At 38.0% G+C, this 23,238-nt stretch overlaps 1 protein-coding gene across 1 annotated transcript in view; it reads left to right on the top strand.

Annotated features, from left to right (window-relative positions):
* The window catches only part of CHN2 (chimerin 2), a 165,644-nt gene that overhangs the window by 64,831 nt on the left and 77,575 nt on the right, over positions 1-23,238 (top strand). The window contains exons 2-3 of the mRNA XM_071735599.1: positions 3,465-3,503; positions 9,840-9,895. Coding sequence (XP_071591700.1) covers positions 3,465-3,503; positions 9,840-9,895 — 95 coding nt within the window. The remainder of the gene's footprint in view (positions 1-3,464; positions 3,504-9,839; positions 9,896-23,238) is intronic.

Genomic DNA, 23,238 nt, shown 5'->3' with positions numbered 1-23,238 from the left:
TTCAAAGGCTTTAGTTAAAAGTAGTGCTTGTAATATTATTTGTTGAAGGCTCTCATGTTTTTTTTGTCAGTTCTAGTCTTTTCAGTGAGTACTCCTTAGGGTTTTCTGGTTTTGTTAAGGTCAATTCTGATACAGTATTGGTAAGACTTGAAATAATAAGACCTAAGCTGGACATTCTGTAGTTCTTTTGCAGTCAATCTCTCTAGACTCAGAAAGGTGTAATTTTTGTACAGGGAATCTCTCTAGACTTGGAAAGGTGTATGATAGCAGGCCCTGGGACATTTTCCTGAGTTTTTCAGAACTGGTACTCATCTTGTGCTCTGAGTTTCTCTTGTGACAACTGCTTTCAGCCTTTGCTGGCTCAGTTTCTGAATTCAGACCAGAAAACACTTTAAGAGTGTGACCTGTTGGAAAAAACAGCAATAGGAGAGACCCTGTCTTATCACCTAGGACTGCCTTGGTGATCCCTTTTTCTCATGCTGCCGGTCACAGTTGTGGTAGACATTACGAAGAAAGTTCATAGTAGGAATATAATTCAATGAGATATCAATGCATTTGTCATTTGTGCCCAGTCTGATTGATTGATTGATGATTGATTGATTGATTTCTGCTAAGTGGCTCAAAACTGAGGTCTGTGGTCCTTGCTGAGACCATTACCATGACCAGAACTGAAGGCAGAAGCTGCTGGAGTTGAGGTGTTAAACAGTAACTGAGGCAAGCAGCCAAACTAATATATGAAGCTTCTGTGAAGCTGCTGTATTAAGTCTACTGATGGAGAGTAGAGAATGGTTCAATGAGTACAGCTACTAAAAAAACAAAAAAGAGGACTAATTAAAGAAAAGAAACATAAAAGGGCAAATGGTAGTAATCTGTCTGCTTGGGTAGGATTTGTCTCATTTGACCCCTGATGTAAGAAGGGCTGAAGTTCAATCTGATCGAGTCATCCAGGATGGGGGTCCTAAGACTGTATCATACAAGGAGGAGAGTCAGTGTATTTCTCTCATCACTCAGGTGTTATAATTGCTGTCCTGAGGCTAATTTCTGGCTGTAGATGGTCCATGTTTGGTCTGGGCCCAGTGGCCTCCATTCACAAAGGGAGCAAAAGGTGTGTATGTGGGCTCCCTTAAACATCCTCTTGATCCTTAAGCTTGACATCTGTCTCCTGGTTGTATTTAAATCAATTGTTCTTTTTTTTTCTCTACAAATAGATGCCATCAAATGCCACTCATGAGAGCTTGACAATAAACAGTATCAATACTATTACTGATACGGAGTTTTGTTCCCTGTGATTTAGGGACATGTTATCAGCTGAAGGGACCACAGAGGGTGTTGCAGTGCTGTGTAAGCGTGGATGTGGAGCCTGTGACCCGTGGCTTTCCTCCGAGTGTACTGCCCTTAAGAATTATTTTAGCTGTTGAGGAATGGTTCTGTCTGCTCTTTCCTGGGCTGACAGATTCATAACTGTGACAAATCTAATGTAATCATTAGGAGTTTTGTTTTATGACTATCTCCTGGATGATTTTTTTTCCACCTAGGCTGCACTGTTTCCACACCATCAGTCTGTCTCAAGTTAATGAAGCCCTTTATGGCCACTTGTAGATCAGCTTTCACTGTTCAATTTACTGTGCTCTTTCTAATTAATATGGAAAACTGAAGCTGGTACTTGTTGGTTTTTCACTGTTTCTCCCACTATTAGTTCCTTCTCTGAAGTCACAAGAATAGATGATCAGATATTTGTACTATATCAAGGTTTCTCCTACTGGAAAAATATATTAAGTGAACAAGAAAATTTGGAAATTCTCTTACAGTAGTGAAGAAGTATGGCAGAGGAATTTAATACACAATATTACTGTGTTAGGATAAACTGTATGTGGAGCAACAGATGTACAGAAAAAGAAATAGTAATATTATACTACCATTGTAATGTGAGAGGAAAAAAAAATAGTCAGCTCTTGCATGAATAAATTTTACTGATCTCACAAATAGCTTCATATAATTTAAAATAATCCCTCTGTGTAATGAACTTGCAAGCTAATTACTCACACATTGCCACAGCACCGTATAACTCTGTCACTCTGGGAGCTTCGAATGTTGCTGAAGTTGTGAAGTAGATATGGTTGAAACTGGAACTGAAAGGGTTTCCCAATCAATACATCTGCAAATAGTCCCAGGTATTATTCCAGGCATTTTCTGTGATGGTTGCTAGATCTGTCCTTTTATTAAACAATGTAGTTAAAAGTGGCAGATGGTAGTTAATGATTAACATTCCTAGTAAACAAACTTTTGCAGGATATATATAAAGTGGTTGTGTGTATATAAATAGACCAGGAGCATGAGCTATGCAACTATAATTTAATTACATTAGCATAAGTTAAGTAAAAGTTTAGTAAATACCAAACACCTTAATTAACTTGCACAGTATTAGGAGGTTAATGACATACGCCCTGTAAATGACTCTTCAAAGTGTTTGGCAACAGGGCAGTTTAGAGCCAGCCTGGGTACCCAGTACCACACCCTCTGTGGCTGGTGTATGGTAACTTATTTAACTCCTACCACTCAAGCTTGGCCTCAGCTGGGATTCCTGGAGGTTGAAGAACAGCCTTTGTTGCAGAGAGCTGGAAACCTCTCTGTGGAGTGTGACCTTTTGCTTTCTGTGCCCTCCAAACCTGGAGAGCCCTTTGCTTGCTGGGCTGTGAGCACAGGGTGGGGGGGTTTAGAACAGACCCTAAAAACTTACATTTTTAACTACAAGGGCTCTGCTTCCCCTGCCAAAAATGTCCAGCAGTGTTGTATAACTCTCACACTAACAGAGGATGCCAGCTCTTTTTGTGCCCCTTCAGTCGATAAAGGCAATAGTTGTCTGTTTCTGATTGAAGGTTTGGCAGTCTTTTCTTTTTCTAACTTTTTATTATAATTTTTGCTGACGCAGTTTCTGGAAAACATGCCAATTACATATACTAGTGGGTTCAAGAAGTGTAATTGAATCTCACTGCTGGAACTGTTGGGTCTGTGCATGGGAGTTCAGCCTGAGCTGTGCATCTTTTTAGCTAAGGCACATGTTGTTCATTGATGTTCCTTCTGAAATCTTAATATTGCGGTTATAAGCCTGATGGAAAACCAGTAGTGATTTGTTAGTTTATCAGGCCAAGTGCAATAAATAAATAATGTAGTTACCAGTCTAGCTAATTATTTTTAAAAAAGTTAGTGAGTCAGGAAACTATATGCAAATTAATTCCTGTTAGTTTTTAATAATTTGGGAAAAGCTAGTGGGGTCCACAAGTGGCTGAAATTTATATTCTTCTCTCACGTTGGAAACTGTGCTGTAAATGAGCTAGCATCTCTCTTGGGAAAGAAATGTGAATTTTGCTGACAAGATGAGGTCTCTCAGCAGAAAAACATATGCTGACAGTTTTACCCAGTGACCAATCGACTGATTTCTTTCTCTCTTTTTACTTCTCTTTTAGATGCTGAAGAATACCAGCCTCCAATATGGAAATCATACTGTGAGTATATGAGAAATTTGAATAACCATAGTACCTTACCAAGGTGTCACTGTTAAATCTTTTTCTTTGTTTAGAGAAAAAGACATAACTGTACTAGATGCTAGTAAAAACTGCTGTATGGAACAACAGCAAAACCTCAGCTTCTCTGGTTCTCTGTGGAGTAAGTGCAGCAGGGTTTCAAGTGCCCGACTGGGTTGCCTTACAAGAGCACAAATCCTGAGTTTCATGGTTTCTCTGCTGAGATTTTCAGGAAGGATTCCAGAGGTAGAGGTTAATGCCTTGTGTGTTTACTAAAGGTCAGGCTTCAGTATACTTGTCTGCTTATATGGGTCACCAAATCACTTTAAGGTAGTAGTATTTTTGATCCTTAGCAGTAAAAACTGATTGTTGAAGTGGTGGTGTAGAAGTTGGAGGCACCATTATCAGTTCTTTAAACCTTCCTGTCTTCCTTCAGAAAAATAATTTACATGGAGTGCAGTGCAGAAGTGCATATTTTATGCCCTTTTTGCTTTATTTCAAATGTATTTTCTAATAAAGTAGTCCAGATCTAGAACAAGACATTGTCTTCTAAAACCCTTATTAAAATTAGCCTTTCAATTTGATCTTTTTATTTTAAACCCTTACTGAAGCTTTAATGAAACTGTAGCTTTGGGTGCTGAGGGTTTTGGGGTTTTTTTCTGTTTTCAGATACAGAACTTTCCTAAGCAAAAGTTGTCTCTTTTATTGTGGCAACTTTAAATTCAGTACAGTGCCATTACCAACATGGAACTACAAAAAGACAGGGATCATGGTAGTTACAGGCATATACATGTATAATTTTAAAGACTGGAATAAACTTGCTGAGTTCATTTATATACACATTAAACTACCTTGCTGACTTCAAAGACATCAACCCTATGTTACCTGAGAATGACATTCTGCCTCAGAATGGACTGGGATTTTTTTCAACCAAATTTGCATATGCCATTAAATTGCAAAAAATTGCTTTTTGGAACACCGTTTTCTAGAGAAATATTTTTTATTTCTAGTATTTTGAATGTATAAAACTTTAAAGTTTATACATTAAACTTTAACCCTTAAACTTACATTAAACTTAAAACCCCTGCTTTAAAGTTAGCAATATTGTCTTAAGTTGGAGTCTACTTTGCTGGGTACTTGGAAAGAAGCAGACACTGGAGCAGGTTTTTTTAGAAGGGGAACCTGGCTAATTCAGAATCAATGGAAAAACTCCCACTGACACTTATGAGACCAGGATTTCAAATGACAGATGTTTTCATTAAAAAGTCAAGGATTAAGGATGTGCCTTTACTTACCTTCTCTTAGTTGCCCCACTAGTGCAACAGACAGATCCTAGCAGGCAGTGAAAAACTTCTGTTACTTTTACCTCATAGCATATTTTTTTTAAAGTTAAAAAAACCCAGAATGGACTAATAGAATAAGAATATAATTTCTTATTGAGATACATGCAGGATGCCAATATTGTGGTAATGACACAGTCATAGCCTCAGCATCTGAGCCCCATGCATGAGTGACCTTGGAGAAAATTACACAGCTCCAAAATGCTTAAAATAGTTTAAGGTTACAGATATTTACTGCTGAGACTGCTTAGCTGCAGATGTACATTTTTTATTGCAGTGTTAGATAATGTATGCTTCTTTACTCTGCTAGAAAAATCCCAATCTAGTAAATTAATTACAGAGGTTATGTGGAATGATAGCATTAGTCTATGATGCAATTTACTGTCCTGTTTCATCACAGTTTTAACTTAGTGTATTTATTTGACTCTTAGCAGATTGTGTTTACAGCCTATTTAACCATTACTTTTGGTGTATTTTAGCTAGTAACTTCTAATTTTTGCTAACATTCTATTAAGATACTTTGCCTACATATAATTTTGATTTCTTTTCAAGTCCTGGATAAATTTAGATGCACTATGTTGCCTTTTATTAACGTCATGATCAAGGCTTCAGTCGTACTCAACAAAGGCAGTTTTTCCTGTTTATGCAGGCAAAGCATTCAAATAAACAGTATTGCACATATCCATGGGCAAAAACCCCATCACAGTGGAACTGATTTCAGTTCAGAATTCCAGGCTAATCCTTTGGCATAATGTACATGCTTATTTCAGTTGTGTTTGGAAAAGAGGGGCACTTCTAATGCAGAAGATCCTTACTTCCTTATGAAGAATTGTTACAAGGTACATAGGTTTCACAAGGTTTTTCAGACTTTTTTTCCTGATAGCCCTGGGACAAAGAGAATAAAAGAAATGGCTAGAGTAATTTCATGTTACCAGGAATGGACTTGGGGAAAAAAATCTGGAAAGTTACTAGCAACCAGCCATCTCTAGGCTGTGGATTTAATTGCATTTAACCTTGAGTAACAGAACAACAAATGAATATCAAATAACAGATTTCTTTTTGTAGCCTGCTGTATGTTAGGAATTTTATACCAAATGGCATTTTGCCTTTCTACCATTGCTAAGGTAGGAGAGAAAGGAAGGTAAGAATCACAGACATATGGGTTGGCAGGGATTTCTGGGATGAGCTGATCCAGCATCCCACTCGAAGGACAACGGTTGCCAGCTCCATGCTTTTATTTGCCTAGGCCTGAAAACCTTCAGGGATAAAGACCCTGCCACTTTTGTGGGTAGCCTGCTCTGGTGCTTCACTGCCTTCATAGAGCAGAAGCAAAGATCCTACCTACTTCGTGTGACGAGTAGGAAATTTGTTTGACTGCAGAAACAGCGTAGTCACTTTTGACTTTCAGTGACAGCACCTACATGCTTGATTTTTGACGACAAGTCAACCCCCTCTTTTTCTCCTTTCACCACTGCTCAGATTGGCATGTGATAAGCAAGCCTAGTGTCAATGCCACTTCAGTGTTTATTTGCATTATTTAAGATCAGTATGCTGGTGTGAAGCAATGCAGTAAGACGCAGAGCATCACCTGATGACATGTTTCAGCTCCTCACAGAGCTTCTCTGCCTTCCGCCCTTCATAAAATAATAAGCACAGTGTCTGAGACTCAGTTTTGTTAGAAATAAAGGCTTTATATCAGCGACGCTCTTAGGTTCCTAATTAAGCATGTGAGTAATCCTGCAGAAATAGGACAGCCCTTATTGTTCAAGGCCAACATGCGGATAAATGCCTGACTGAGATGAGGCTGAGGAGGTAAAACTAAGGAACTCCATGAAACATTCTCAGAGAGAAGGCAGTGTGTTTCTTTTCTGCTTTATAAAAGCTATGATAGGAATTTTTCCTCTCCATTGAAGCATCACTGAACACCAGTCATAGGTGAGTTAAAGGAGAAGGCTTGGGTTCCTGACACACTGCAGAGTGAAAGTATGAAGAAATTGGTGACAGTCCTTCTTCCCTGGCAGAAAATTAGTAAGTGTTGTTTTTTTCATATCAACCCTTTGTTTCTTAGACAGATCAGATTTCAGAATTAGACTGTTCTTTGTAAAACTTATTGTAGAATTTTCCTTATTCATCCCATGAGACAAGACTCGTCCTTTAGCAGGAACAAAAGAGATATATATTCTAACTAGTTACTTTATATCTCAAAGAAATGTTCCCTTAGAAATTCAATAAGAAATTAAAGTTTTTTATAACTTTATAAGTTCTCAGATGATTATGATACTGTGAATGCTGGCAAGCTATCTGAATGATGAAACTGATAAAGGTTTTCAAGGTCCAGGTAAAAGCTCCTGCATTTTTCTATTGCAGTGCTGCATTTTGGTCTAATATATAGTGTGTAGTATTACCATGTATTCTGTTTGCATCTAATGCTGAATAAAAACTATTCCCAGTGTGTTCTCTAAGCAGTAATAATACATTTTCTTTTTGCATGAAGCTGACTTCTTATAAGGTTCATTTTCTCAGGGCTAAAATAGTAATGCATCATTATTTTCAAATGTCATCTTTTTTTTTTTTTTTTTTTTTTTTAAATCTCAGTGGGTTTGTCTCTAGCCTGCCTGTCAGTCCTAAATGCTGGAATAGACTGGGTCATATGTTGATCACTGCTTACCACTGTATAAAATGTGTGGTTTTTTATTATTTCAGTTAACCCATATCCTTATATATTGGATTCTCGTTTAAGATTTTTAGGGGGTGGAGGGAGGAAGGAAATGGGGCAGAAAGACAAGGATTGATTGTCGTTTAAGCAAGTAAGTGAGGGGTATGTGCTTTCTGAACTTCTGACCGTCCCCTGAGCTCTGCTGGGGTCTCAGCAGTGTGAGCCAGAGTGTGAGGCTCTTCAGAAATAGTATATAATGAAATCGGGCAGAGCTGCAGGATGTTCAGCACTTCTGAAAATGAGGTCACTTAATGAGGTGTCTGTGCTCATTGGAACTTAGCTGTAGGGCACATTTTTCTCAAGTCACCTTAGACATAATACTGCACTTGTATTCGTAGCCCATTAGCAGGCTTTCATACAGCAATCATTTGAAGCAGAAACGAGAGAACCTTTTTAGAGAACACAGCTTTTGGTAATGTCACACATGCCTTGCTCCTTAATACCTTAGTCTGTGAGATACTGCCTTTCCTCAGTTTTTCACTTAACTGCACTTTCGCTGTTGTTTTACCTCCTCCACTTTTGCCTTGCTGTGTCTCTTCTCTGTTGTTTGTCTCCCGATGAACTGCTTGGCATCCCTTAGCATGATGCCACTGGTGGCTCTCAGTCCTGGCTGTTCTTCATCGGCCTTCTCTCCCTAATCTAGTGGTTCTACATCTCTCTGTAGTAGTAGTTCCACTGGGTTGTCTTTCTGTCAGTTTAATGTCTTTCAGTTTATAGCTGATGTGGCCAAATCTGAATTCTTTATCTTTCCTAGGAAACTGTTTCCTGTTCACGATGTTTTCTGTGATTACCACCATTCATGATAACCATGCTTGTTACTTGGGGACATTTTTCTCATCTTGCACATTTAAGGGAGCATATAATTCATTATTACTATATACAAGTCTTTTGATCACAAAAGAGTAAAAGAAAGGCTTTGATTCTTAGTTGCACGATTGCAAGAGGTAAGAAAGACCAGAAGTTATCATGAATCTTATGCAAAAGTAGTGGTGGATCTGGGAGTGCTGAACGATGCAGGTTAAATGCAATGCTTTAGCACAAGGAGCTGGATCACATCCACATGCATTAAAACTATTATGGCATATTAGAAACTATAAAATTGCTTTCTATGCCCCTCTAAGGAACCAGGGATGAAGGCTGGGTTGGGAAAAGGAGAGGTTATGTTTCTTTTTTTTTTCACTCTGACAGTAGCAGACAACAGAAGCCCTCAGAATTTTCACATGCTTATAGTGACAAACTTGGGTGCCTCACCTCATTTTAAGAGAAGGTGCAGTAGGTGGCAGAGGGTGCTGAAGAGTAATACCTGCCATTTCAACCCACTTTGTGCAACAGGGCTTCTGTGTTTATCAAGCCTACAAGCATTTATATTCCTCTCATTATCTGCCACCTTTTGGGGCACACTTCTAAACTTCAGAAGCATTAAGAAGAGCCCTGTCCTAGAAACTCGGTCTTTAAAAAAAATTCATAGGCATGACATGATCTTTCCAAATACAGGAAGGTCAACATACAGAAGGCCTGTCTCGAGGGAAGCAATCCAAACCTCTGGGATTTTTACTGGAGTTACAGAGAGACAGTCTGTCTGCACTGGAATTGATTACTGTCATTGCATGTCAGCTTCTTCTCACAAGGAAGGAGAGGATCTCATTAAATACATGCAGTGAAGAGGCTGGGGCCCAGGGTTGGGCAGCTACCCCTATCCTCAGGTCTCTCTCCTCCAGCCCTCAGAATATTCATGGAATTGATCCAGAGCCATTTGAATAGGGCATAATTGCTCTGAAATGAATGTTTGCTTGCTTGTCAGTAATTGCTAGCAAATCTTGAAATAACTTATGAGATTGTGGTAACCCTTTCAAATGTGCTGAACTTTTTCTTGGCCTATCCAGAAAAACCACTGATGTTATATTCAGTTTGTTCTTGAGTTGTTACAGCATGGTATATACAAAAGTGAGATTTTATCCCTAGAATATACCTAACAAATCTTTCTAGCTAATCTTCCCTGGTATGGAAATGCAATAACTAGTACAAAAGGAGATAATACTTATAAAAGTCAAACCAATTGCCACTTCTGTTAGTTCGCAGGTCAACAACCAATTTTCATATAAATTACTTAGATACACTGAAAGACCTCAGTTTGCTGCTTTTTTTTTTTTTTTTTTTACATTTGCATTTTTTTCTGCAGCCTCTGGCTAAAAAGACTCATCTGAATAAAAGTTTGTATATGTTGCCATCTTCTAATGATCTGTACTTTTTTGTTTTTGACAGTGTATCAATTGCAACAAGAGGCACCACGTCCCAAGAGAATCATCTGTCCTCGGGAGGTCAGTTCTTCTTTTGCTCTACCTTGTTAAATCTGATGAACTGCCAGCAGCATATGATTACCAAAAAATCTTCTGCATAGTCTGCGGGTAGTATTCACTTTAATTTTTCTAAGCCATTATTTTATAGAATAATTTTCCTTAAGGTTGGTTAATTAAAGCAGATTAATATTTGCTAATTAGGCATGGAGGCTTCGTTCCACCACTAGAAGCCACTTCATTAGGCACATGCTCATTAATCATTGCTTGGTGTGCTTTTCTGTATACTACCTAAAGTTTTGTGTTTCCTTGTCAAATTGAAGGTGTATTTTCTTCCTGCATCTGTGTATTAAGGTCTGCATATGTTTCAACATGATACATGTAGCTCCAGTTTGTTGAATTAATTTTGCCAAGGATCATGGTCAGGTTTAAATACTGAATTGACAGCTGGAGAGCTGGTCACAGAAACTGTACAGGACATTTAGAAATCTACTGGGCTGCAGGTCTGGCTGGTTTATCTTGTCTCCCTGTTTTCTTTTTCTGTATTTCTCCATTTCTACTTAGTTAAATTGTCCCTTCCTCTACCTTCTTGGCATAATAGTCATGGAAAACGTATGTAGATGTCTGCTCAATCAATATAACTGTGATAGCTTTATCTTCTGTAATGTCAGGGAAAAATTTTGTGGAAATAGACATGCAATACTAGCAGTAGAAATACTAAATGCCTGAATTGATTGCACAAGGCATAAAAGATGATGTGAAAGAAAATAGAATCTGCGGTCCATTGGTATGATATATAGCTCTACTTGCAAAAAACATCCTGAGATCTGATCTGCTTCCCACACTGTGTGCCCATTGAAGTAGAGCCCTAGAACAGCATCTGTTAAATATTAACAGGTACATTCTCAAAACAGTTTTGTCTGGGGCAGGAGGTTTTGTACCAAGGTACAGGGAGTTGCCCAGCAGATCCATTGTGAAACCAGGAAATAAATCCAGTTTTCCAGAGTCCACCCAGTGTCTTAAGTTTTTCTCTCAAGTGCCACCTACCAGTAGTTTGAGGGCAGGGGGAGCAGGATCTTGGCCTCAGACTGGAAGTCTTCAAGCCCTGTCAGTTTGTGGTGGTCCCAAGACATGTATGCAAGATGCTAAGAAGGGTGAGCAAGGCATCAGAGTGGGTGAACCTTCGTGTCATCTTTTCTCCCTGTCAAAGACAAAGCTCGAGGAGAAGCAGCACACTCTAGCCCTGTGAGATTTAAGTGCACATGTGCTGAAGGGTTTTAACAAGACTGTCCTCTCTGAAATTCTCACGCAAAACAAACTGCAGCTAGGTCTCTGTGGCTGGTATTCTCTAAAAGAGAGGTCATGAAGTTTTTACTGATTGAATATCACATAACAGGTATTAAACTACCACTATTAAACTAATAGTGGTATAGTAGGAAATAGTTAAGGTCAACAACTTATTTATTTCCAGGGTGGCCTTAGAGGATTTCAACACTTTGTGTGAGGCATACAATTTGTGAGGTATACAATTGTATACAATTTGTGGAGACACAAATTGGGATATAAGTGATTTAATCTCAATAAGTCTATCAAAAATTTATTGTGCTAACTGAAACTAAAGCATTTTTTAGCTTGCCTCCCTGAGTGAAAATTTGCATTAAGGTAAAATGGGCTTTTAAAAGGGAGTAGAAGTTGTATTCTTTTTCTAGAAACAAAGTTACCTACATAAGTAAGTAGACCAAATGTGCAGTTGTGATCTCTTTACCAGTGTGCTGTCTTAGACTTATTTTCTTAAACTCAAGGATAAGTTACATGCAACTAAAGTTATCCTTTGCTCTCTCTGCCTGATGTTTAAAAACTATACATACTTCGAGTCTGTTCCAGTCACTTTCAAAGAGTGCAGAAAGGAGCTAAGATCATATTATAATAATCCAATTGATACATAATTGTCAAAATAGTACATTACAAAATAAGTAAAAATATCTGATTCACATAATCTGTGTTTTGGTTCTGACCAATGAAACAGTTTTAGTGGCTCACTTTAGGGACTGTCCTAATTTGGTCTATTTTGGTTTATTAAAAATTTAGTTAAACAGCTGAAAATATGAGACTTTATTCAGGGGCAAGTATATAAAGCATTATAAGTGCCCACAGAAAGTGATATTTGCTTGTTTTCTTTTTACTTTGATTTGGACTCTTTTTGTTGGTCAACTGTGTTAACAACCTGATTGTTAGAAGCACGCATTCTCTGATCCAAGAGCCAAAAACCAGTGCAATAGCAACAATGTTTATATATGTCCTGATACCTAGATTGCTCCTTGTAGTTCACATTATCAGTTTTACATAAAGTAGAACTACATACTGGCTTTCTAGAGCATCACATTATTTTGGAGAGAAAACTCAGCACTCTGTTCCTGCAGCACCTATTATCTTTTCTCTCGCACACAGACTGTAAGGTGGGTGTTTTGCAGTTGTTTTTCTTCATTCCAATTTGACTTCAGTTTAATTTGATGTTTGTATAGTCAAGCCTCACTAAAGATGGTGTCTTATCAGTCCTAAATTTCTGTCAGTTACATAGAAGGATGTCGAAATCTAATTTTATGTTATTTGTGTGAAAATATATTATTGGCAATACAAAAGGTTTTTATTATGCAATGTGATGCTCCTTCTACATCTGGAGAGCAGGTGTCAGCAGGATGTGTGACTGACAGGAAAGATTTATCTCTGTGTAGCATAGGAACTGGACTTCGTTAAGAGTGTTCATTTTATAATTTAGGATTCAAACTGCTTCAGGCAAACGCAAAAGCTGAAAATAATTTTAAATCTTTCATGCTTATGGGAAGATGTCTTCATTCATAATTTTCAAATTCTACACAGTTACAGTTTGCAAGGACATTGAGTCATCTGCTGCAAACAAAATCTGTATCACCGACAGATAAACTTGTGAAGGGATGGAGGATTTTTTTTTCTTTCAGTATTTGTCATTTTCATCATTCTTCCATCTTTTCCATTGACAGCTTTAACATTCTCTGCATTCATTTGTGTTTCCATTATCCCTCTGTTACTCTGTAGTCACAGGGGTTTTAGCCTCAGATCTCTGCAGTTCTATCATCAGAGTTGTGGGGATTTCTTGATTAACTATACTGTAGTGACACAAATCACCTCTCCTGGTATGCAAACCAGCAAACTCAAGTCTGGGACTATAAATAAACCACAGACATTTTATATCTTTGTGTCTTTGAGCTTTGCTATCATGGTTTGTCCTTTCTTTTTCTTTTCTCTTTTTTTCTCTCTTCTTTTTCTTTTTCCTTTCTTTTTCTTTTTACTTTTTTCTTTTTTCTTTTCTAGTGGTCTTTCTGTTTCCCAATAAATATCTTGTGAGTGAAAGCAGTTCACTCTGCAGTGGGAATCATATTGCATGAACTGTTAAAGCTTCAGGTGTCTTAACAGCTTTTAATTAATCACCACTGGCAGCAGGACTAGTGTGAATATCTTACCATCCCAATAACATTGGATTTCTGCCAATATCTTCATTTGTAACCATATTCCTTCCAGCAATGTTTTAATGATTTATTTTTTAAATAGAAAAAGTTTCTTTTAAAAGTGCCATTCAGGTGGAGGAGTAGCTTTTAGATAATAACCAAGTGTGATGATAGACATCAGAGAATCAGATCCATGTTGTGAGAAAATCACATTACAAAGCATCTTTTGGGACTTACGCTACAGAAATGCTGATAAAAAAATAACATTCTCAGAAAAGAATTGAAGCATTCAACTTCCTGATTTTATTCAAAAGTAGTATTATAAAGAATTCTTAATTTCAAGAAAAGTCCAAGAGTAGACTATTCAAATTTAAAATATATTTTTAAAGACATGGAGGTTTTAACAAAGTAAAAGAATTAAGGAAAGACACTGACATTTGGGAACATCTTTGGTGAAACAATAGGCTTGTTATAAATTTCCCTTCAAGAGGGAGGGAGTCTTCCCCCTGAATGTTTGGCTTGCATGTATAGATATATTCATACTTGTGAATGCTATTCCTGTTCTGTTCCAAGAAAGCCTTAATTGCTGATAGCAATTTTTGAGGCTGTGAGTTTGTCTGCATTAGACCTTGCGTATTCCTATCAGTGCCTTGGCCAAGTCAGTGTCAAGCACAGTGAGAAACTCATCTAAATTTCCCTAGTGTAGACAAAGCCTTAGAGCCCTAACTTATATTATTATGTAGAAAAATGTCAGTTAATTGCCTTCCTCGTTGTTCTGAATTCCAAATAGGTTGTGTCGGAAGCAGTAGAAATTATTGCCTCTGCCTTTAAAGCATCAAAATTAGGGTTTCTTTATTAAAAGCTAATATTATTATGAAAAGGGCCTTTTTTTCTGAAAAAAAATATTGCTTTTACTATTTGCTTTGCAAGAGACTAAAATAATGATGGCTTATTCCAATTGTACTGCTGAGAGTCTTTAACCATCTGGAGGGTCAGGAGCTGTTTTGACCCTCTGGGTATCCGTTACCCAGATTTAACAAAACAGCTATATAGATAGTGGCATTTCATAGAGATAACTGCTGCAATGGTCACTAAGTGTATAATGATATTACCATCTTATAGATTATTAGAAGAGACCATACAGGATCATTGCACGTCTCCAAAACTGAACCACTACAAATTGTTCTTTGCTCAGTAACCCTCAGAAGTTTCTTCTAAAGCCTGAGATTCAAGCTAAGAACAATGTTATTAACAAAGTAGCATTTAAACAGCAGAATTTTAGAATCAAGGAACAGTAGAGGTTGGAAGGGAATTCTGGATATCATCTAGTCCAGCCCCAATGCTAAAGTACTTCATCTATAGCAGTTTGCAGAGGTTCACAACTAGGCATGTTACAGTAATATCAGCAATATTGAAATGTGCTTTTTAAATGCTGGTTACCTTTTTCTTTCAGGTACAAAAAATGTTTGATACTTGTACATCAAAAAAAGGTTATGATTAGGGCAGCCTGAGCAAGGTTGTTAAAATTAAGCCTTAGTAAGATGTTTGCAGAGTGCATCTGACTGGATAATAAGTATTTAATCATTGCAGTAAGTCTTCCATGAATTCCCTTATTCTGCTCACTTAGTGACCTTTACAAGCTGAGTATTTCCTCCTTCCCTCTGCCCTCATCTTTCTAAGAACAATGTCTGTTCTGTGGTAAAGCACTACAGAGCTGTAATAGGAATTAAAATTAGCCATAAAATTGGTGGTAAATAATGGGAGTAAATGGGAATTTTTGTGGCACTTGTTCAAATTACTCTACTGCCAAAAGTCAGACACTACTGTAAGGTGTCTCTTACTGTCAGTCCTGATAGCTTATCTGAGATAATTCAGAATATTGTATTATCTTTTCTGGAGAAAGGAACCTCAGAACACACACAATGACACACCAAGAGACCCCATTAGCCAGCAATTAAGTGAAAATGAGCAGAATTGTTCTGAAGCCTATTTTCATTAATGAAAATGTTTGTACATGTGCAAGACTTAATGGAGCCTATATCTTCAAATTCTTCCAATATTGCTGCTTTTTTTAATTGTCTTTTTATAATCCTGTCTTCATGATAGAAACAAACAGAAACAAGGAGGACACAGCAGCTATCTGAGGGTTGCAAATGAAGCTGAAAGGCAATTTTGAATAGACATTGACAAAAGGAGGAAAGTTCTTCAGCTGAAATCTGTAGCTAAAGTACAGACCCTGGCTGCACTGGAGGGTGCTTAAAACAGTTGAAGGCCAGGAAGGGTCTTTTGTTAAACTGGTGCAGAGGACTTGCGGAGTGTCAACATGTATTGTAGCCAGCATCCCTCTAAACTGGCCACATGCAGGTTTTCTATTAGGTTTAAAATGTGGGGTTACACCCAATGTAATTTTTCTGTGGTATCTCTGTAGCAAATTTTGTCCCACAGAATGCTTGTGATACACAGGAGTGCATGAAAGAGAGAAAGAAAGAAAGAAGGGAGGCAGGAATATTGCTTGCCCTTGGATTCATTACAAAGTTGCCAGTATTTTTTTCCATCAAACTTCAAGGATTGACAGGACATCTGATCTCTCCTAGAGTCCATGAAGTCTCACCCCACTGTAGTAGTGGGGTTGTGCAGGACTCAGATGGAGCCACATCATCCTCATTTTAACAGTCCTTTGACTACTGAATGGAGGAGAAAGCTTGCTAATTATTCTGCTGACAGGATAGTAAAAATTTCATTTAAGTAAAACAACTTCATCAAATTTGAGTTACCAGTGTCCCAGGTTGTGATTTGCAGATTAGTCTGATCATCAGAGGAGTATGGTATGGACCAGCTAGTGCATTTATTGATCACTGTGAAATGGAAAATTTAAAGTCATCTTTTTAGATGACAAAATGGCATCTTCTGACTAATGAGTCCACTTTATGGACTGATGAAGTTGCTACTTATCCCTCTGTCACTGCTTGAAATCTTCTTCGTAAACTTTCTTCTCTATTTTCTTCCTTGGAAGTGAGTGATGCGTCTGCGTCAGTGTTTGTGATTTTGCTATTCTGATTTTTTATTTCCTTTTATCCTTGTTACATGTCAGTCTTTTAATCTAGGTTGGTTGGGTTTGGTTTTTTATTTTGACATGATGTCAAATGTAAGTAGTATTTCAAGCCAAAAAAAAAAAAAAAATTTTTTTTTTTGTTTCATATCTCATCCTAGATGTTTATCAATAAGCCAATGTGTAGGTGGCAATGCTGTGTGCTTATATAGATTTACATATCTGTTCTAATTTAGGCCAGTATTCCTTGTGTCTGGTTAATTAATATGTAGAAGGGGGTCTCACTGTTTCTGCTCTCAGACTGATACTTTGTGAAGTGTCTGGTGTCTTTTCCAAGATAAGAAACAGAGTGTTGAGCAGTTGATTCATTTGTATTTCATAATTCAGTAACTTTACACATCCACCTATCTCGCTTCCTATACTTCCTATAAAGGTATGTATATACCTGCACATACAGAATGATCCAGTCAGCAAGTTACATGTCTTTTTGGAACACTGAAGAGAAGTAAGCATGAAGATGGTGGGGTTTATATGGTATTCAAACAGGGGCTTTTGAATTTCATGGTTCAGAATGAAAATGCAGGTTTGCAATGTGGGTTTCTCTTTATCTGTTGTTTCCAAAGTATTTGCAAATACGTTTGAAAATTACCATAATGACCAACAATTATGTACTGATACATTTTAATTGCCCTGTACAAATTAGTAAAAGAGGGATGTTTTTATGAATAGTTATCTCATAAATACATATCAAAATATTCAGCATTGTTGAAATGAGAGCATTTGTAAGGCATCAGACTGTTCATAATTTGGGAAATAAATGTTCTACTTAGGAGGAATTAATAGGGTCTTTACTTTTTCCAGACTCAGGAAAAGTAGGCAGGATAAACTAAACTCTCTTATTCCTATTCAGCCTTTGCAGATAGTTGTCTTAAGAGAAATGTCTGTGGTTCCCAAGTACGGAGCAGAACTAGTCATAAACTCAATGACCAGAGATATACTGAATTAATATTATTCCTTGAATTTTTCCTTTCATCTTTCCCCCAGGCTCATGCAGAGATGTTCTCCCAGTGTAATGAAGTGCAGTGCTTCTCACACCCCATAACACTACACAGGATCTTGTCTAAGATCCCCCACTTCTCATTTTCCACCTTCCCCATCCACTCACAGTTCTTATGGATTGTTTCCTGGTTTTCCTTCCACACCCTCAGCCTGTACTCTAACCACTCTCCAGCAAACTGGTTATAAACCTTCATTGGGCACTTCCCAAGCAGGCTCACTGGACACTTTGCTGAAGGGCTGCACATTTACATCAAATAGTAGCAGCAGCAGCAGGTTAGGAAGCATGATTTTTGGGGATGTGTTAGGGTGGGTGATGTAACACCAACAGGTTTGAGCAGAGGTACTGTGGGCTGCTGTGGCATATGTCACAGGGATGTTTTGATGCTTCTTACTGGTTACAGACTTGCAAGCAGCATTTAGATCATTGATATGGTTTACTCTATTTATCTGCTGCTGCTGGGGATATTTTTCCTTCCATTTAAATGATTCAACACATTGTTCTTGAAAAAAAGGGGCACAGCTTAAAAACTATATTCAAATTTTTCATTTGCATTCAAGGTATCATTGATATTCCTTCTTACATTTAGTTATGTCCTTTACTATGTGAATGGAAGCTGAATAACAAAATAGATGACTCCTGATTTTGCTGTTGAAGTAGTTTGAACCTGAACCCTGCTATTTAGCAGCAACCTCTTTGATTAAGATTTATTTCAATTTGTTTTAACTTATGTTCAGGACAGTATTATTTTCCTTACAAGCTGAGAATTTTTTGTGGTTTTCTTATTTAGTCTCACTGAATATAAATAGAAGTACTTTCTGGTTTAGTAGCAGTAGCAGATATCTGTGTTGAGGGAAATTTTTATTACCTTCTGGAGTTTATAGGGTTTTTTTCTGGTATATTGGTTATTGGCTGCTGGACAGTTTGCTCAAGGTCACAAATAGGGAAAAAATGGGTTAAAAATACCCTCATAAAGGCTGCTTTAAATAAACTCTTTTGAAAGTCTGATACAAGAAAGTAAACAAATAAGCAAACCAAATTCTTTTTAACTTCTTTGCCTTTAAAAAATGGTAGAAATATCTGTTAGAGTGGAAATCAGCCTTAACTAAGTGTCACAATAAGAATCAGAGGAGCAGAATCTCCTGCATTTGTTCATGATGCTTTATCCTTCTGTGAAAGTGTCCTTCTGCATCTTACCTTCTTCTCTGTAGGTTACAGAATGCCATCAGAGCAAAAAAGTTGTGCAGCTTTGAGCTGCAGTTAATAAAGCATTCCTTGTGTTCTTCACTTCTGTCTTTCCTTTTACATTACTCCTAGTAGTGAAGAACTCCTCTCCTGCCTTCTCCTCAGCACTGTAATTTTACCACAAGATTTTTTGTTAGAAATTTGTCACTTTGCTCTGCTGGTAGATTTAAACTAGGTTTTGTTACTTAGGTAAGCACTGACCAGTTTATCACTCAAAATATTGCCTTTCTCCTCTAGACCAGCTCACTCTGCTTCTTCCTTCTGCCTTCTCTCCTGAGACCCTCACAGAGGTGGGCAGAGACATGGTGTTATTGCAGTTTTTATTTGTGACTTACACAATCTATTTTGTCTGCTCCCTACTGATTCATATCTCCTAACAGTGGTCCAGGCAGAGATGAGGAATAGGCTGGATCATGGTATCTTGGGGCCAGAAGAAACTCAAGAGGTTGTCATCCCTGTGTCAAAAGGAGATGTTTGTATATTCTCTTCTTAAAGCCTTTCGAGGATGAAGATTTCATGACCACCTCTGCTTATTCATTTAGTGTTTCGTTGCTTTTAAGACTTTCCTAATATCTATCTTCTTGTTTGCAGTTTAAGTCTATTACTTCTTGTTGTGTCTAGTAAGCACACAGAGAACAAATTATTTCCTCTTGAAAGCAGCTGCTTTCCCACCAGTCTGCTACAGCCCCTCTCTGCCTTCTTTTCCTAAGACCAATCTCTTTTCATGTCTTTCACAGTTGCTAACTCCAGTTATTGCTCCAGTCTTTCTTGAGATGTGATCCCCCAACCTTCACTCAAGAATACAGCTAGAGGATTTCTGAGTGGACATTTCAAGGGGGGGATAACTCTAGGGTGTCTTGTTGGCTGCACTCTCATTTTTATGCCCCACTGTGACATCCTGGTTTTGGGAGTTTTTGCAGCAGACATCATCAGTGATTCATGTTCTTTGTATGATCTGAAACGATGCCAGAATCCTCTCCTGCAAAGATCTGTCTAGTCATTGTCCCTCTGGTATTTTGAGTGATTTTGACATCCTGCTCCCAGCTACTTTCTTGGAGGCACTGTAGTCCCTGGCTGTCACGTGGCTGAATGTGCATCCATTGAGCGGCCTTAATGATGGAATCCCCGTGGATTTGTGACTGGACAGAAGATGCAGGATTCCAGAACTATTCGTGTCACCTTTCTCTCTGAAATATGGGCAGCACAAGTGGAATATATTCTGGGAGCTTGTGTAGAGGGAACCACAGGTCCTCAGGTGTCGCCGATAATGAACTGGGAGCTTAAGCCCAGGTGTGCTCACTAATTAGGGCCTGCCCCAGCCGGAAATGGGGGGGGGGGGGGGGGGGGGGCTGAAGGGCAAGATAAAAGGCATGCTCCCAGAAGCAGAATCAGTCAGAAGAGAAGAGACAAGAGAGGAAGATGCCTGAGGAGAGGGACGGCAAGAGAGCTCCAGAGAAGAGCCGTGTCCCCGAAGAGAAAGGCTTGCCGCAACAAGCTTGTGCATTGCTGATTTCTTTTTGAGAAATGTCTTTGCTCCTCCCTCATCATACAACCAAAATATATGAACATACTCATGAGGTTATGTGTGCTGGATAGGCTTGTCATGTGGAGCCTGTCCCATCAGTCATGCTGAAAGCCATTGACTGAAAATCTTAGGGGAGAGGACCCTCTTTTAATTGTATGTGTGTTCATAATGAATATCTGTGATTGGCCTGACCTTGGCCAGGGACTACAGATATTACACTGCTACTAATCCTACTAACAAAATCAGGAACAGCCTTTATAATATCATACTTTTTGCAACACCAGGAGTTGCTTCTCTTTGAAAACACTGCCCAAAGAACCAGACAAGATAATAGTAAGAAAATAGTAAAAAGGTAGTTAAAAAGGTAGATAAACATTTCCCCTCAAAAATAATTTTCCTCCAATTTAAATTGCTTAAGAGTCATCAATATGGAATAATATGGTCACTTTGGAGAGTAACTTTATCATGCTAGTTGATCTAAGTTGAAATCTCTTTGAGAAAAATTCGGATGCAAGCCCATTATCTTATAGAAATCATGAAATACACCATAAGTTTTTTTCTACTTTATTCCATCTAATCAGGTCTTAAAATTTTCCTTAGGCCTTCTTGGTTGTTGTTTTTAAGGCTAGAGTTTAGAATTGGCTCATGACAATTCTGTCAAAAGCTGAACTGTTTGGACATCAAACTCGTTTTCTGTACGGTCTGTTTTTACTGGGCTTGCCTTGCATCTTTTCCAACTCTTCTGTTTCTCTTTGTGTCAAACTGAGCTGAAAAACATATTTATATCCAGGCAACAAGAATTACTGAAAAATAATTTGGGTTGTTCCAAACAGAAAATATATCAGATTAAACTTCCTTTGGGAAAATGCCACACTGCCTGCTCTGAGCCAATACACTGACATTATTAACTCTTGGATCTTGTTTCTCTGCTTTTTTTGTGCACTGGAGAAAAAGTGCAGCTACTCACCTTGCTTCCTTCCACTTTTGTATTGTATTCATGGGTGTATTAAGGCAGTAGCTGAAATAGGTAGATATACAATGTTATGCTATGTTGGTCCTTCTGAATTACAGACATATTGGTGTCCTAGAGGGATTTCTACATTTTCATTCCAACATTTCTAGATTTCAGCTTTGGCTACTGGATAAGGAAATATGTCTTGTGCAATGAAGCTGAAAAGAAATTAAATTTTTCTGAAATTAGGGTTATCTTATTTCTGTGGTAGTACTTACACAGAAAGAATTCTTCAGGGTATCTTCAATTTAGTGCAGTGTGGCTTAGATGTCAATGCTTGCAATGAAAATCTATCGCATTAGGGGATGCTCACCTCCTGCCTGCACGATTCCCAGTAGTTTTGTGATGAGTTATCTTGCAGAGTGGTGTAGGATTTTAATGCAATAATCTGCACATTAGCACGAGTATGTCATTCCAGGGCTAAACCATCCTGGCCAAAAGAGGAGCCACAAATCCCAGGGCATTAAAATTCAGTAAACTTAAAAATTATATAAATGTAATGTATTGAATTAGCTTAGGTAGCTGGTGTATTTTTTTTTTTTTTTTTTGAAGAAGAAAACTTACTTCCTCCCCTGTGTTGACTTCAAACCTCAGTATAACTAACTCCCTTAGAGGAATGTGTTACAACATTGTAAAAAGAACCTATAAAACCAGATCAAACATACCAGGCAGCGTTGGCTTTTTCTTGGGGGCTTAGGAGAGGCAATCAGCTTTGTCAAGGTGGGAGTCAAGACTGGAGAATACAAACGTCTTTCAAACACGAGCTCCCAAAGGCCCTTTGAGAGTGCCAGGAGAGCTATGCAGGGTTTCATTTCTCTTGGAGCAGGCTTCAAGAGTTGATGTTATTTGATGTTGCTGGCTCTCTTGAAGGTGCTGGATTAGAGGTGATTTAGGCTGTTTCACCATGTATATTATTTCCTAGTTAACTTGACTTTCATTTTAAACAATTTTGGCATTCACTGATGATCCATAGTTCATACAACTATGAATTTCAGTAGTAATTTTCAGCATTTTCCACTTGGTTTCTGGAACAACGGTGAGAAATGCCTGCTCTGCAACAACATTTTGTAATGCCTTTTTCTAAGCCAGAAAATTACCATCTCACATTTGAGTTGAAAGTGGATACTTAATTTTCATGGAAAAAAAGGACCCATTTTATTTATCCTCTTTATAAGAGTAAAAAGAGTAAAAAGCAATTTGTGAAGGTCTTTAAGGGAAAATATATTTTTATTGGCGAAGACCTATTTTTTGCCTTGCATAATTTCCCTTAGTTTTGTACTTCATTTTTGGTCTGAATATGAGTCCTAAAGGATTCAAACCCTCTAATCTCTCCGTGTTCCTCCATGTCTAGGGAGATGTGCCAAGGTAATGGATAAAACCAACTGGTCACCTGGGAAAGGTGGCCCTTGTTTCAACATTGAAATTGTGAGAACTATGTGGGAAGTGATAAAAGTGTTCTTAATAGCCATTATCTGTGAAAAGAAAACCCTAAGTGTATGTGACCTCAGAATAAGGCTGATTATTCAGGGCTTCTGCCACTGGGAAACAGTCACAGTTCTGCGTGCTGATTTTCTGTTCTTTCCATGACTAAAAATTCTCTTAGGCACATTTGCCCAACTTTGTGTGTGTGAGCCCATTTAAATCAGGAAAGAGAAAGCTAATCCCACCTGAATTTCGGTCACCTTTGCCTTCTGGGATATATATAGAATTTTCCTTGAAGTTTGTACAGAGCCTGCATTTGGCAAAAAAAGAGACCTACTGGCTCCTTTGATACTTTTAAGCCTCTGCTCCATCAGTTGTGCACGCTCTTGGTTTATTTCCAGGTTGAGTCCAACATTCTGATTTTGATGTAGATACTCTGATGTTGTTTTGATCTTTTATCTTGCTGTAACTTTGTTTTCATGTGTTTGTTCCGAGTGGTGAAGTTGGTTAGAAGGAAAATAATAATTTCAGGCTAAAGGTTGTGGTTAGCAGAAGAGCAGATATTTGGATTGTGA

This window comes from Heliangelus exortis, chromosome 2, assembly GCF_036169615.1.
Source record: "Heliangelus exortis chromosome 2, bHelExo1.hap1, whole genome shotgun sequence".
NCBI lineage: Eukaryota > Metazoa > Chordata > Aves > Apodiformes > Trochilidae > Heliangelus > Heliangelus exortis.
The sequence above is the reverse complement of the archived record's forward strand: the minus strand, read 5'-3'. Positions and strand labels throughout refer to the sequence as shown.